At 41.1% G+C, this 15,964-nt stretch overlaps 1 protein-coding gene across 4 annotated transcripts in view; it reads left to right on the top strand.

Moving 5' to 3' along the window:
- The first annotated feature begins 11,047 nt into the window (after positions 1 to 11,047).
- The window catches only part of FAM13C (family with sequence similarity 13 member C), a 125,256-nt gene continuing 120,339 nt past the window's right edge, over positions 11,048 to 15,964 (top strand). The window contains exons 1-2 of one of the 4 annotated variants that reach the window (XM_006775809.2): positions 11,048 to 11,390; positions 11,529 to 11,567. Coding sequence is in view for 2 of the 4 variants with exons in the window: in XM_006775807.1 (XP_006775870.1) it covers positions 11,506 to 11,567 (62 nt within the window). In the remaining 2 variants the exon portion in view is untranslated. Of the gene's footprint in view, positions 11,568 to 14,590; positions 14,694 to 15,964 lie in introns of those variants that run through there. The other 3 variants (XM_006775807.1, XM_006775808.2, XM_015571809.1) reach the window with 3 other exon arrangements.

Raw genomic sequence — 15,964 nt, 5'->3', positions numbered from 1 at the left:
TGGCTGCGGTGTGGAATTTTCCCATCGATGTGCCAGGGTTATGAGCAGTTCCCACGGAAAGAGCAGCAGCAACTCCACCCCTTAATCTCCATTGGAGATTGCAGTTAGGAATATATGTGAAAGAATGATGCTGTTGTAGGAAAAAACGTGGAATGGCTCAAATTTATTATTTAGAAATTGAACTATTCACAAATGTCAATATTTGACAAATGACTTGCAAGTTGCAACACACCTCACAGTTAATCCCGTCATGTCAGGGTGTTGAAACAACTGTTGAGGAGTGTTGCTTGAATTAGTTAAATTAAGTAGCTAGACTTTTGTTCCTAGAGAATACCCAAAATCTTGCCTCTCCTTTTTTGAATCCTCACCCGAGGATATTTTTTCCATTGCTTCTTTAGAGAGAGTGAAAAGGAGGGAGAAAGGGGGTGGAGGGGAAGAGAGAGACACATTAATATGAGAGAGACATTGGTTGCCTCCCACATGAGCCCCAGTTGGGGCCAGGATGGAACCTGCAACCCAGATATGGGCCCTTGACCAGGAATCAAACCCATGACCCTTCCATGCGAGGGTTGACACTCTAACCATTGAATAACACTGGTCAGAGTTTGCCTCCCTCTCTTCTTAGCTATATCTTCTATATGTACACACATGTATATAATATGTAATTATATATGATATATAATACATGCACACACACATATAGGTAACCCAGAAGTATAGATTAATGCTCCATTGAAATGAAAAGTATAGCTATCTTCTATCATGACTCTAAGGATAAGGAAACCAACAATTATTATTTCTAGATGCACCAAAGTAAATATCTGTGGCAGAGTAAAGAGGATCACAAATTTTTTCGGTACCCCTCCCATTAAAAGTGGGTCTGTTATCCTGCCCTTGAATCGGAGCTGACTTGTATCTGTTTTGGCCAACAAAGTATGGCAGAACTAATGTTATGCCACGTAAGCCAAACCTTAAGTGAACTGGAAGCTTCTGCCTTGGTCTCTTGGAAGTCAGCTGCCATGTAAGAAGATAGATTACCCTGAGATCACTATGCTGTGAGAGGTTCAAGCCACGTAGGGAGGCCCTGAATGATGAGATGTCAGGTGGAGAGAGAGGCCAGGAGCACTGAGTTATTGGCTATGTGACTGAAGATGCCATAGCTTGGAAGGTGGTCCCCTAGTCCCACCTGACCCAGCTGCTACCACATGGATTAGACATCAACTTTTCCAGAATTCCTAACTCGCAAAATAAAATGGTTGCTTTAAGTCATCAAGACAGTAAGTAACAAGAACAATGTCCATGGGTAGAGAATTTTAAAGAGATTCAGAATATCATGTTGTCAGCAAAGGCATTTATGTAAGTAAGGTGATTATCAGTTGAAATGCAGACTGATTTGCATGGGCCAAAGCCCTGACAGCATGTGTAAAGTGAATGCTATCAAGATTTAAAAACAGAGAAGTAGTAAATGGAATCACAGGAGGAAGAACAAACACTTAAAATGATTTTTGAAGGTATAAGAGGAATTATGGGGAGAAAAATACCCTTTACTCTTCATAGAACAGAAGAGGCTTTCCTAAGTGGGCCCAGGTATCTTGGCTGCTTCCTGCTTATGTGTGAGGCTGTTCTTCTTCAACTGGATGACTCATTTAATTGCAATTTGTATTTGACTAGACCTTCTGTAGCTTTGCTGGAAGGAGAATGTGCTGATCAGGATAGAAATGTCACTCCCACCTTTAATTGATTTGTGCCTTTATATTGCTACCTCATAACCCTGGGTCCCTCAATTTGCTACCTTTCTTCCTAGCCACACCCCAAATATTTGCCCAAACCTTTTTTTCTCATTTCTTCTCTTCCCACTTCCCAATGCTAAAGTAAAATAATTTAAAGTAGTTTAAGTTTTACTATATTAAATAATCCTATATAATAAAAGCCTAAAATGCTAAATGTCCAGTCATCCGGTCGGCTGTTCAACCAATCAAAGCATAATATGCTAATGATATGCTAAGGCCGCTCAACCACTTGCAATGATGTGCACTGACACCAGGGGGCAGACAGTCAATCAGTTGACCAGTCGCTATGACGTGCACTGACCACCAGGGGGCAGACGCTCTGACTTGTTGATTAGCTTGCTGTTGGGGTCTGGCCGACTGGGACTGAGTGAGCGGGGCCAGACATGCCCTGGAGCCCTCCCACGGTTCTTCCCCACCAGGGGTAGACGCAGTAAGCCAAGTGGTAAGGAGCAGCAAGCAGGCGGGTGGTCGGGAGCGAGGGATCCTGTATATATATTATGCTTCAAGTTTTGAGGACTGTATCCACAGAGCACCTATTCTATGAAACTAGATATGACAGCCAACATAATATTTGTTAAAATATATATTCTAAAAGGTCTGAAAAGTTGGATTTAATTGCATAAAATGTCAGATAAAAGAATATAGAATTTCACTGAATATATGCAAAGCTAGGACTTAGGTTTAATAAACTAATTGTTCTCCTGCTGGATGGCACAGATATGGCTCTTGGAATAGCAGTTGACTCCAACAATCTGAATTTCCAGTGTGCTGTAATTGCCAAAACCACTCACAGTGATCTTGGGTCATCTCCAAGAGTATATATAATGTTAAAAAAAAAAAAGGAGGTACAAATCCCGTTTCACTCTTCACTGAACAAACCACACCTGAAGCAATAGTTTGGCAGCTGCACTTTAAGAGGACTTATCACACTTTACCCAGTGCTACATGATCAAGAAGGATGCTAAAAGGCCTCTAAGTTATGCCATGTGACATCTAGTATAGGAATGCACTATTAGGCCAGGAGACCAGAAGATGAGTTAGATAATTCTTTTTTTATATATATATTTTTTATTCATTTCAGAGAGGAAGAAAGAGGGGGAGAGAGATAGAAACAATGATGAGAGAATCATTGATTAGCTGCCTCCTGCATGCTCACCACTGGGGATAGAGCCGGCAACCTGGGCATGTGCCCTTGACTGGAATCGAACCTGGGACTCTTTAGTCCACAGGTTGATGCTCTATCCAGTGAGCCAAACTGGCTAGGACAGTGGTTGGCAAACCGTGGCTATTTAGCCCCTTGAGTGTGGCTCTTCCACAAAATACCACGTGCGGGGGCGCACGTACAGTGCGATTGAAACTTCGTGGCCCATGTGCAGAAGTCGGTTTTCAGCCTTGGCGAGTCTATTTTGAAGAAGTGGCATTAGAAGGAATGGGGGGTGTCGGTTGGTTGACAGGAGACGGGAGACGCGGTGCGTGCAGGCAGGTTGCGGGATACACAGCGCAGAGGAGGCGTGCGTGATTCATGCACGAGTCGAGTGAGCCAGTCAGTCAGCAGTCTCATTGTGCAGTGGTTACTGCTAGTCGCGTCCGCAAATCACGTGAGGGTGACAAAAGATAGACAAAACAAGTATACAAGACGAGTGTGGATGGGAGAGTTGGAAGGGGTCGACCTCAGCAAATGTACCTCAATCAGATTGAGGACGTTTTAAGCAAAGGCCAGCTTAGGAGTACCCTAATTAAGTTAATAACAATGTACCTATCTATATAGTTTAAATTTAAAAAATTTGGCTCTCAAAAGAAATTTTAATCATTGTACTATTGATATTTGGCTCTGTTGACTAATGACTTTGCTGACCACTGGGCTAGGGCAAGTGAGATAATTCTTAGGGGCATTCAGCCACCAGTGGAGTAAGAAGAGGCAGGGGAGGGCTCAAGTGGATTTTTTTTTTCTTTCAAGAATTAGTAGAGTGAGGTGTGAATTTCTGGTCTTTGAAGGCTTTAATTGGCAGTTAGGGCTTCTCATAGCACAAGTTTAGGTATTAAAAAAGAATTAGACCAGATAACTCCTGACATTCCTAAGAATTGAATCAATAGGAAGATGTATTCAGTTATCTGTAAATTAATTCAAAATGTAATGTTGACAATGAAATGTGGGTTTTTTCCCACAAGAAAATTTTTGTTTAAATAGGGTACTCTAGCTCAATAATTCTGCTTCCATGCCCCCATCCTGTGCAGATATGTGATTTTTGGACTGGAACATGCAGTGTTCCCCTGGTTAGGATGGTTCCTGGATTCTTTGTCCACCAGAGTCAAAGAATGAATCCACAGACTGAAGATGGTATAGCAAACGTGGAGATTTATTGAAGAACAAGTACAGACTCCCAACTGGGAAGGGGTAAAGAGTCCCACCAAATTCCTGTTTCCAAGGTTTATAAAAGCTACAAGTCCCTCTGTCCTGACATCCCTTCGGATTGGTCAATATTCCCTTTTGAATTGGTTACTATAGTCACTCCCGAGGCCCTTCTCCCTCATTGCCCTCCTATTCCTTCTGGGCTTTCTTCCTCCTTTTTTATTTGGCAAATATAGACCTTTTGGCTACTCCCAGTTCCCTTGTCTTATGTAAATGTAACTGTTGCTGCTCCCTTGTGTTATGGAAATGTCCCTTCTCCCAGCTCTCTTGTCAGCAACGAAAATAATGTTATGGTTGGGGGTCACCACAACATGAGGAACTGTATTAAAGAGTTGCGGCATTAGGAAGGTTGAGAACCACTGGCTTATGGAAATGTAACTTCTCCTAGTCTGTAGCCCTGTGTTTTTTTCCATGAACCCCCAATTCTAAAAATTCCCTAAACCTGCCTATATTCCCCTAAAATTCCTATTTCAGTGCCATAGCAAACATTGCTAACCAGTTAATCCCAGTGCTCTTTCTGACTAGATTGGACCACACCTCAGAGACAATGTCCTAGGCAGCCAGAACTATCAACCATGTTGGTATGATAGCATATTTGTTTGTTACCCTTGCAAAGCAAAGGAAGGCGTGTCTAATACCGATAAGCCTCATTACCTGAAGATAAGCTCTCTTGGAAAAAGCCCACCTAAAGTGAACCACTTAAAACAGGAGCTAGTGTTTTTAAATAAATAGAAAAAATAGAGAGGAATAGAGCTTCACCTTCAAAAAAATGGAATTAAATATTCACTCATTCATTTCATTCCACAAATATACTGAATATTTCAGCCCTGAGGATACAGGCCTCAAAGAGCACCCATTCTATTGGGAGTGGCAATTGTGACACAAATAGACAAACACCTTTTAAATATCATGTAGTGACAGGTTCCACAAAGAAAATCAAGTAGAATAAAGTGATGGGAGCTGCTAATTTAGGGAGTGTAGGCAGGAGAGTTTTCCCAGAGGAAGCACATGTGAGCAGGCATGGGGGTGGTGTTCCCAGCAAAGGGAAGACCAAGTGCAACAGTCCTAGGGATGGATCAGGTTCACCTGTTGCAACAACAGCAGGGAGACCTGTGTGGCTGGAGATAAGTTCAGAGTTGTCTCTAGGGCCAGAACACATAGGACCTGGTAGATCATGGTAAATAGTAAGGACATTATAAAAATGTTCTTTTTAAAAAAATGTTCTTAATTTATATTATGGATATAATTGTAATAGTTAATTCTTAGATATAATAGAAAATAAATCATGCTTATTGCAAGGGATATATGTATAATTTTTCTGAAAAAAGTTAAGCTAAACATGATAACTTTCATCTTACATTGGCTACTCACTGCATAATAATAAAAAGGTAACATTTAAAAATTAAGGGCTTCAGCCCTGGCTGGTGTGCTCAGTGGTTAGTGTGTAGGCCCATACATCAAAGGGTCTCAGGTTTGATTCCCCTTCAAGGGCATGTGAAGGGTAATATAAAACAATTGGGGGCTAGCAATCTGAATCTGTGCAAGTAACCAGTATCCTAATGCACATTCTTGTTAGCCTATAATTAAGTCACTGCCCCTTCCTGAGGCAATAATCTGTTTTCCTAAATACTTCCAGTTTACAAGGGCCATAACCAAGAATTTAACAGTTTAGCCAGAGGGGAGGTCACTGGCACCACCCAGGCCAGGCCTTTGAGTGTAATCTCACTTCCCCCATCCCAACCCACAGAGGGACTGCAAAGCCCACAAAAAATCTGGAAGCCTGGTCTGAAAAATATCCTCAGGTGAGGATTAACAACAAATGAAATTAAGGGCTTCATAAATTTTACCAAGGTCCACTTTTAATCCTTTGATATTTAATTCATTCCCTTTACCATAGAAGTGACATATCACTATCCTTGTCAGTTTTTTTAATTGTGTATTTTATTTATTTTTTACAGAGAGGAAGAGAGAGAGATAGAGAGTTAAAGACCCTCCACATTTGGTGCTCAGGCTTTGGAAGCCAACTCCCCTGAGTCACTGTACTAGTACATCTGCAAATAAAGGGTATTTCCTGAATCTTCTGAGTGCCCGTTGTATGTTTTCTGGTCGCCTGGTAAATTCTGCAACACTTGTACCTGGGTTGCAGGGTTGATTCCTGGCCTAACTGGGGTGTGTGCATGAAGAACCAATGGATGTGTCTTTTTGTTATCACCAAAACCTTACTTATCACTGATTTTATAGGTGATTCAAGCTGTTCTCCAACATCACTCCCATTGACTTCATGAAATCCTGAGTCTTTTGCAAAAATTAAAATTTCACTCAATTTATATTGTATCTGCATGTTATGGTCAGATGTTTCAAAGACATTGTCAGACAGAAGTGGACTTGCTGGACACTAGCATTAATTAGGGAAGGATGCATGATTGGAGACCAATATCATAACCAGTCCTTCATCACAACTTTGCTTCCCTGGGCACCTTTGAATCTTCAGGAGCTCGATATTGACCACTCCAATAATGAGGCCTATCTAGTCATGGAGTCAGGTATTGGAGCTAGTGAGGGAAAGGATTGGAGGGCAGAGTTGGGGATAGTTTTCTTTATGGAAAATTGTATTTCTAGGCAAAAGTTCTCTCTTTCTACAGGGAAGCCTGCTCATTCCCAAGGGTCCTGGCAGGAAGGTTCAAGTCACTGTGTCCATGCCAGTAGAACAGGCCTCTGTTGACTTCCTGGCATTGTAAAGATTCTGGCTCCTTGCCACAGTGTCTTGTAGAAAGTGATTTCTCAGAATTGAATGTTCCTCCAGGGATGTGTGAGTATTTTAAATCAAAGAGTTGTAAAGTGAGCACAAAGCCATTCTGGGTAGAGCTCATTTTATTTTAAGAACAGCCCATCTACATTAAGTAAAGTTTTTATTTTTATTGTTATTCATGTAAATACTAAACCATTATGGGAAATAGAAAGAAAATATCATCTGTAAGCGTATTAGCCAAGCATAGCAGTTTGTTCATCCTGTTTCCAATTTTATGTTTATATCTTCTTATCTATATCTATATCTATATCTATATCTATATATATAAAAGCCAAATATGCAAATTATCCCCTCGGGAGTCAACTGGGAGACCAGGAATTCAGTTGCTCCCTATGATGTGCTGGGATCACCAGGGGCAGAACGAAGGAAGGCCCTAGCCAGCAGCTCGCAGCTGGCAGCCAGGGAAGGAAGGCCCTGGCCAGCAGCCAGAAGGCCCCAATTGGCCCTGATCACTGGCCAGGCTTAGGCACCTTACCTGTGCAAGAATTTGTGCACTGGGCCTCTAGTTTATTATTATAACAATGAAAGTGATGATAATAGCATTTATTGATCTTTTGTTGTTGTTTTTAGTCATGTCATTTACTCTTCATTAGAATCCAGGGCATAGGTTATTATTATCTCCACTTAACAGAAGAGAAAACTTGGGCATGGAGTGGTTATTGGAGTTCAAACTACTAGAAAGTGGTGGGTCTTAAACCCTGGCAACTCTATAAATTTCCTTCTTGACCAGTACATTATTGGTTTAGATTTTGCATAAGGCAATTCAATAAATTAGAATAAAAAAGTTTTCAATTACAATAAAGAGACTATTCGTATTAAATCTGAAATTTAGTTTGGTTTTAGGAGCACTGATAAAGTAAAACATTATAACATTTGACATGTAAGTGAATTAACCATATTTAAATCTATTACTTTCATTTTTTTCCTAATTCTACTTACAATTTCAAAATAGGGTTATATGTAATATATACTGATTATGTATTATATTTTTGCACACATATATACATACATGCACAATTACTCCAAAACATTATGACGACAGGCCTGTGTCTGTCTTATTCATAGCTGTCGACTAGTGACAAGCATATGGCATCATCTTTTCATTCATTTGTCCAATGAATAAGTATAACAGTTAATCTGTTTTGCATTTTTCCTTGATATACTTAGGAACTCTTTTCTCAAAATTCCCAGTTCAACATAATGTTAACATATTTAACAAAATGTTTGGTCTTCAATGAGTTTGAGAAATATTGATAAAAAAAAAAGAAATACATTTCTTTGTTGCCTAATGTGCAATGCGAATTTATAAGATACATCCTTTCAAAAACTTATTTTTGACCATGTAACTCTTTTTTTCCTTTTCTTTTCTTGGATCATCTGGGAGACTAGAATTTTTACTGAAGACACTTTGGGGAACACTGGTCTAGAACTTACTTCTTCCAGAACTGCAATATTGGTTTCTCTGCTTCTCTTTTTGAACTCACCTTGAACTGCTGTTTAGTTATACAAGGTCTTTAAAATAGCCAGATGTTGTATGATTAGTCATTCATCAGTTTTGTTCTGTTCCAAGTTGAATAGATCAAATTATAAAAACAAAATAAAAGAAGGCCTTGGACACTATAAAAATGTCTAAATTTGATTTAATATGAAAACAAATAATGTCAGAAGAGCTGATGAAGAAATAAAATTAAATGGTTGATTATTTTTTGCATACTGCCAAATAACTGTTTTCCTGGGACATTTTTTTAAAAAAGGTAAGGAGCTATATCAACAAATTATTTTCATCGAATATGAATGCTACCTAAACTCTACTTTTGTTTTATACCAGCCATGAATTGCTGAGAATTCTTATTTCTTTTCTATGGACATTATTGAATACCGCATTTATTATTTTATTTTATTTTTAAATATATTTGTCTTGATTTCAGACAGGACGGGAGAGGGAGAGGGAGAGAAACATGATGCAAGAGAATTATTGATTAGCTCCCTCCTGCATGCCCCCAACTGTGGATGGAGCCCACAAACCAGGCATGTGCCCTGACAGGGAATCAAACCGTGACCTCCTGGTTCATAGGCTGATGCTAAACCACTGAGCGACAGTGGCCGAGGTATTATTTTATTTTTTATTGATTAATGAGAGAGAGCGAGAGAGAGATTTGTTGTTCTACTTATTGATGCATTCATTGCTTGCTTCTTGTATGTGCCCTGATCAGAGATCAAATCTGCAACCTTGGCATTTGGGGATGACACTCTAACCAACTGAGCTCCCTGGCAGGCCAGGGCTGCATTTATTTTATGTAATTATTTCATGTTATAGTCAAAGGGCCCACATTATTTTATATACTTGTCTAAGTCCTGTTTCAAAGTTAAAAGCCGTTTTCCATTCCAGATGGGCCACGGGGGAGGGGAAACGCTTAAATGAGAAAAGTATGATCTTTCTCTGCATTAGGACATTTGGAATCAGTACCATAGACAATGAGTAAAAAGAATTTCTGAACACTGGCTGCCTTTGAATCTTTAAAGCCAAGAAGACTGAATATAGACTTACCTTTTATCAGCTTCAAGAAAATAGAAAGAATGGACCTCGGTTATGGCTAAATAATGAACACACATACATTCTTGAACCTTAGCTCAGAGGAGGCTGGCGGCTGTCTATAGTATTTTTAATCATTCAGGGGATAAATGTTTCTAAACTTATGTAGTTAATAGAGTTCAGGTCTAAAACCATTTAGGTTTTTAGCTGCTTTTTAAAAGATTCCGAGAGAGAAAAGTAAAACTGCAAAGGACCTTAAATTAAACCTGCTTTTCTTTGAAAACTCAGTTTTGAAAGTATAAGTTTAAACAGCTGAGAACATGACTCTCATACAAATGTAGGCACACATCAGAGATCTACTCATGTATTAATGAGAGAACCTGTAAGATGGTGATGCCCTTGGTTCCAGGAGCATTTTGAGGATCTGAATTTTTACCAGTATTTGGAAAGAACTTTAGTATCAGATTGGTAGGTTAAATGCAAAATTGGTTAAAGTTGTACACGGCAATAAAACCATACCATCGAGGCTCTTTTCCTCCGTACAGATTGGACAAAAGGTGCAAGTGAACACATAACTCCACAGTGTTTGGGATCTAACCACCCGTGAATAGCAAAGCCAAACACAAGTACATTTTCTCAGAGAATAAAGGGGTCCTTGGGGTGGGCCTCTGAAACAGTGTCCCAGTGTGATATTGAAAATTCATGCTTTCGCCCTTATTACCAAGTTTGGGGTAATTTTCTAAGTCTCTGAAAGTAAAAATTTGATGGTGTTTGTTGTTATAAATTAAAACTCATCTGCCTATACAGTTTGGACTAAAATCCACCATCTCAGCTGCTTCTGGGAGTGGAACGTTTAAAAAGTGGGGGAAGGGTCCTTCCTAATTCAAAACCAGCGTCTTTCACAGATGACTGTTCATTCCCTATCAAGGTCAAGCTGGCAGGAGAAATTAACAAAGGAAAGAGGGCAGGACAAACATCCCCAGGGGGATGCCAGTGGCAGCTCACAGCCTTCCTTTCACTGAACTGGGCTGCCTTTGTTTAAAGGGGATAGCTTTTGTGGATGCTATTTTTCATCTTTTGTAAAGGTGCTTGGGAGCGGAGCTCCGAGGGCTGCTCCGGGCGTGGGAAGCCCCACCTCTTGCACGGTCGCTCTCACTCACCCGCTAATGCCTGGAATAAATTCTCCACTCGCCCTTCGTGGGCTCATTCACAGCTCTGTCTCCGGGGCTAGGTGCTTCCCCTCAGGGACTGAAATAACAGAGTGCAGGCAGATCGGGTGTGATGCTGGGAACCCTCCTTCTTCTTTTTCCTGGGCAATACATGTAAAACAACACACACACACACACACACACACACACACACACTCACACTCTACTAGTAAAACAAAAACAGCAGCCATCTCCCCTCCTCCCTCTCGTCCCCTCCCCCTGCTCGTTCCCTCCCGGCTTTTTCTGAACGATGGATGAATCTCTGCGAGCTTCCATCTCTAGAGGGGGTAGCTCGGTAAAATTGGTAAGAGCCGTCTGCAAGAAGGCAAGTTCCCCGCGGGTTTCGGCACTAGGCAGAAACAGTTGGGCTTTCCTATTGCCAGCTCCGGGGGTGGCTGGCACCGAGAGGCTTGGATTAAACGCGGCGCGGGGCTGACGAGGTTGGGGTCGCGCTCTAACTCTCCAGGTGCTCCCTGCGGGGATCCGGTGGCCCGGAGTCCCGCTCCACCGCGCACACCCCCCCCACCCCCCACCCAGCGCTGTGCCCGCAGCCTCGGGGGCTGCCGGGCTTTGTGGTTCGCAGTGAGGCTGGGCCCCTGCTGGGGGTGTCGTTACGAGCATGTGCAGACAGCAGCCCAAGGTAGAGCTGGCGTGCCGGGCGAGCCCTGAGATTTGCCTTGCAATGCCATGTTTGCGTATGTGCTCTAACTCCCGGAGAGCGACCAGGGAGGCGGCTCCCCCGCTGGACTTGGCTGATGTTTTCTTGTTTCTGTTTCAGCCTTCAGGATAATTCCTTCAGCAGCTCCGCTGTAACAGAGTAAGTGATTCTTTCCTAAAACAAGACTTGCATGCCTTTCTCTGGAAGCAACTGTCACGAACGTACCCTCTACTGTCTGTCCCCAGTCACTCTTCGTATTAGATACATTGTTATAATCTGGGGCTGGAAAGACCAGGAGACTTGCTGACTGATGGGGCCCAGAAATCTTTTACAGGTTGAAATCAGCGTTTTAGCAGCTGTGGGAGAGATATTAAAACAAGCTGATGCTTGCTGGAGCTCAATGCACCAAGATATGTGTTCTTGGAGCTCAGATAAAAAAGAAATCTATTTGACATGTCATTTAGGAAGCTCTGTTATATTTTGCCAATATTGGTGTCAGTTTTCATGGAATACACTGTATATATTTACAGCAAATAGAAGACGGATATAAATGACTTGAGTTGAATTCCAGCATGTGATAAACAGGCTAAACTTATCCCAACCCTCTCTTGTCTACAGATTCTTAAGACACAGTAGAGTAAACTTTTCTTGCGTGCCTTTGTCATTTTTGTCTACTGACCTCAAAGACCTGGCTATAGGAGTAAAGAGTCATTTTGTCCTATGGTTAGAGTGTTCATTGGGAGGGCTCAAACCATTGAAACATGGAATGAAGGAGTGCAATATTTTACTCAAGGCCAGCAGGCACAGAATTTTTTTATTAAGTATTTATAGTTCATGATGTAAATTTTTGTCATCTCTTCCTGAATGTTTTCCTAATACTGTACATATATGTTAAGAATTGAGAGCATATTATGTTAACACCACATGTAATTTATATGTAATTTACATATATACATACATGTAAGGAATATTTATAGTTTATTTAACAATTTTAATCTAGGCTAACTCATGTTTACTTCTGGGACTTTTTGGTAGGAGTCATTGTCACAGCTTTTTAGGAAAAAAGGGTATATAAAGTGTTATACTCAACTACAAGAAAACGCTGCAAGTTTAATAGAGAAAGCCCAGTAACTTGGGAGCTGTTTGCTAAAGTTCCCTAACAGGCAAAAAAATGTGGGAGTAGATAGTTTGTGAGTATGAAGTCTTACTACTGTCATAACTTGGTGATGGAAGGTAAGATTCTACAGACTTCTGAGGCCCTCTTATTTCCCTCATTCTTTTGTTTCTCTGGAATTGCTACTCTCTTAGTGTTGAGCTTTGGGCTCACTTAAGTGGAGTTATTTTTAAAAACACCCCCCCCCCCAAGGGTTGACTTTATCTAGAAGATGCAATATAATATACTCATTGTGACTTATAATTTGTTAATGAGATTGCTTGGTAATCATGTGCAACTTTGCACTTTCTAAAAGCCTGGAAGTGGGGGAAGATGTCTGCCAGAGTCTGCTGGCCAATGATGAGGTGGGGACTTCCTGGTTCAGGTGCGCAGGTACTGCTCTCCTCCCTGTGCTGTGTTTACAAGCACCAGGTGCTTTCTGGGCCTAATTCTCCTAAGCCCTGTGTGGCCACATCCCCAGAGCCACAGGCCTAATAGCTTCAAAATGGAGACCCTTAGTTCCAAATTTCACATGGACAATTGTGTGCGTGCATGTGTGTGTGTGTGTGTGTGTGTAAAGGTTTTATAGTTGAAAGTCTGGTACCTTGTCTTTGGCCACTCCCCAAGGAATTCTGATTGCATAAGTTTCTGTTGTTGTTTTCAGAGAAAGAATACTGGTTTATTTTAAAAAAAGCACTGAGTGACAATTAGAATGCCATCTGGCTGATCTAAAAATCTAAGGAGCATATTTAAAACATACCAAAAGCTTCATAGGTGCAACACAGCATGGACTGGGGTCATTTAAAACTAGTGGTTGTTTAACGTAATGTTTTCTCCTCCCCTCAGTAGTACAAACCATTTTCCTTGGTTCTTTGGGCAAGACCCCCCAAAGCCAGCAGGGCCAGGATGCACTGTCCTGAGACACAGACATAGCGGGTGCTCAGTAAATGTTGGGGTATGGTCTTGGCATCCATTGCAGAGGTGCTTGTCTTTCTTTTATTTTTTAATTTTTTAAAATTTATTGTCTAAAGTTTTACATATGTCTCCTTTTCCCCCAATTGATACCTCCGCCCTCTCCCCTCCTCCCGCCAGCCATTCCCACCCTGGGGTTCTTGCCTTTCTTATATGTTGTTTTGGATACAAGACAAATTCTTCTTCCTCCTGTCCCCAACCCACTCCTACTTCTTCCTACCCACACTCATTTGTTTTCTTTAGTGCCTGAAATTCCACCTACAGATGATTTCTTTTGGTTTAAGGCCTCTGGTGATGACACTTATTAAAATGGAAATTAAAAAGTCTGTGCCCCTGGGAGGTAGTTTCAAGTTGTCATTATTACTTGAATATAAATTATGTTATCAGATAGTCTAACCTACTAGGGTTCTGCTTGGCCAGTTTGGGGGGAGGGTGGGTTATAAGTGTCAAAGGGAAGGGGAATTGGGAGGGACTCAAAGACAGATTTTATTCTCTTCTCAGTTTTTCCCAGGCCTGATATTGTCTGTGCAGCTGTGGACCAAGTCACTTTCTTTTTCTACCAAATCTTCCAGGATCAGAATGGCCTTGGCCTTCCCTTGGTATCTGCAGTGCTCTTTCATCTGTTATTTTTCCATGGTCATTTCCTAGGTTTCCTGGCGGACCTGCTATTTGAAATGAAGCCTGGCCAGCAATGAATTCTGATTTAGTTATCAATGAATTAGTTATCATCTAAAACAATGCTTTTCTAAACCAACTAATCATCCATATCAACTGTGGAAGGGGGATGGGGCTTGTGAAGAAGCCAACTTCCCAGGATTTATCCCAAAGTGGAAACCTAGAATGTGTGATTGTGTTGGAGTCAGCTCAGCTCTGGTCTGGAGTTATAAACCGTTAGGTCTTCGTTAAACTTTTTAGAAGCATACTAGTTAGGGAGAGGGAAGGGCAATCTGGTTTTAAAATACACATTCCTGGATCCCACCCTCAGAGAGTTGATCTGAGGGTGGTGTGGGGTTGGTGTGGGGGTGAGACCAGAGCCTGCTCTTTCAACCAGGCACTTCAGGTGGCGCTAATGCGAGTGGTGCTGGGGACACACTGAGAAATCCCACAGGATTTCAGGCTGTACCTCTGCAACTTTGCCTTCAGGTACACGGTACTTCAAGGTGAGTGACAGTCCCCTTCCTGGCACGACTACGTTTTATCTAATAACCAACCTGAGGCCTCTCTTCTTACTTACCACAAGTCAAACAAGAGATCCTTCTAGGGGGCACTTCTTTCACCACCATTATTCTAAGTAACAAGTTGTTCTCCCTCTCTTGTGAGCCTCTGGGAATGTTGAGAGAGGATTTGGTGGGCTCAGGGGGGTGGAGCAGTCCCTGCTGTGCACACTGGAACCCTGGGCAAGTCCTTAGCCTCTTGTGTGAAGGTAATTTTTATTGCACAGCATTGTCAAGCTTCATTGAGATAATGTAAAAGGGAAAGTGAGCTGCGAAGAACCATATGCTTTTTCTTGTTTGAGGTTGATAAAAGGAGTAAAAGTCTGAACAGAGTAAAAGGTAACAACCCTGGACATTTCACAAAGAAATAATTGAAAGGACAAATTATCCACGTATTGTCTAGGCAACCACAAATCAAGAACTCTGGGATTTAAAAATCTAGTTGATGTCTCAAAGGAAGTCATTTAATAGAAGTGCTGCTCACTTTTCTTGTTTTTACTACAAAAAACAGTAAGGAAAACATTTTATATTGCAATCCAGCACCCACATATATACAAGATTTATTCAAACAAGTTTTGTGAAAAAAACATTTAACTCTTACCATAGTGACATTTTCTATTCTGTTTCTCTAACAATAACTGCTGGTAGCTGCTATGTAATTTACCACATACTAATTTACAACTTACAGTTTTAAAAACATTATACAGGAAGATACCTAATTGTGAATATTGAAGAAGGAGATTATTAAAGAGATTGATCTTTAATTTCCTGTATTGAGCTCTAATGTAAAAGACCAGTTAGGCCCTTGGTCAGAATTGACTTTCTTCCAGGAGTGGGGATACCTGGATATGAGTTCCCACCGTAGAACCCAGTTTTATAATTGGGTTAGTGTTGTACATTGCAGTGGCTGCTGGGCAAGGAATCAGTAGAACAATTAGAAAGGAGATGTTAATTAAGTAGAACTTGACAGTCTCCATCAAAGCAAATGAAAACCCAAATGAACTACAAGAGTTTGTGTCTGTTGCATTGCTGTGAACAAGGAATTGTGTTTCCTTGAGTGGCAACTGAAGTGGTTCAGTAGGCCTTAGAATGGGATCAGCTAATTAGGTCTGGCCTCATATCTCAGAAAGCATCTGCAGCTTTAGATGTGCTGGTGCTGAGTTTCCATTTTTAACTAATTGTACTTTGAGAAGAAAGGTTAACACATCTAATGGGGG

This window comes from Myotis davidii, unplaced genomic scaffold (assembly GCF_000327345.1).
Source record: "Myotis davidii unplaced genomic scaffold, ASM32734v1 scaffold1187, whole genome shotgun sequence".
Lineage (NCBI taxonomy): Eukaryota > Metazoa > Chordata > Mammalia > Chiroptera > Vespertilionidae > Myotis > Myotis davidii.
The sequence above is the reverse complement of the archived record's forward strand: the minus strand, read 5'-3'. Positions and strand labels throughout refer to the sequence as shown.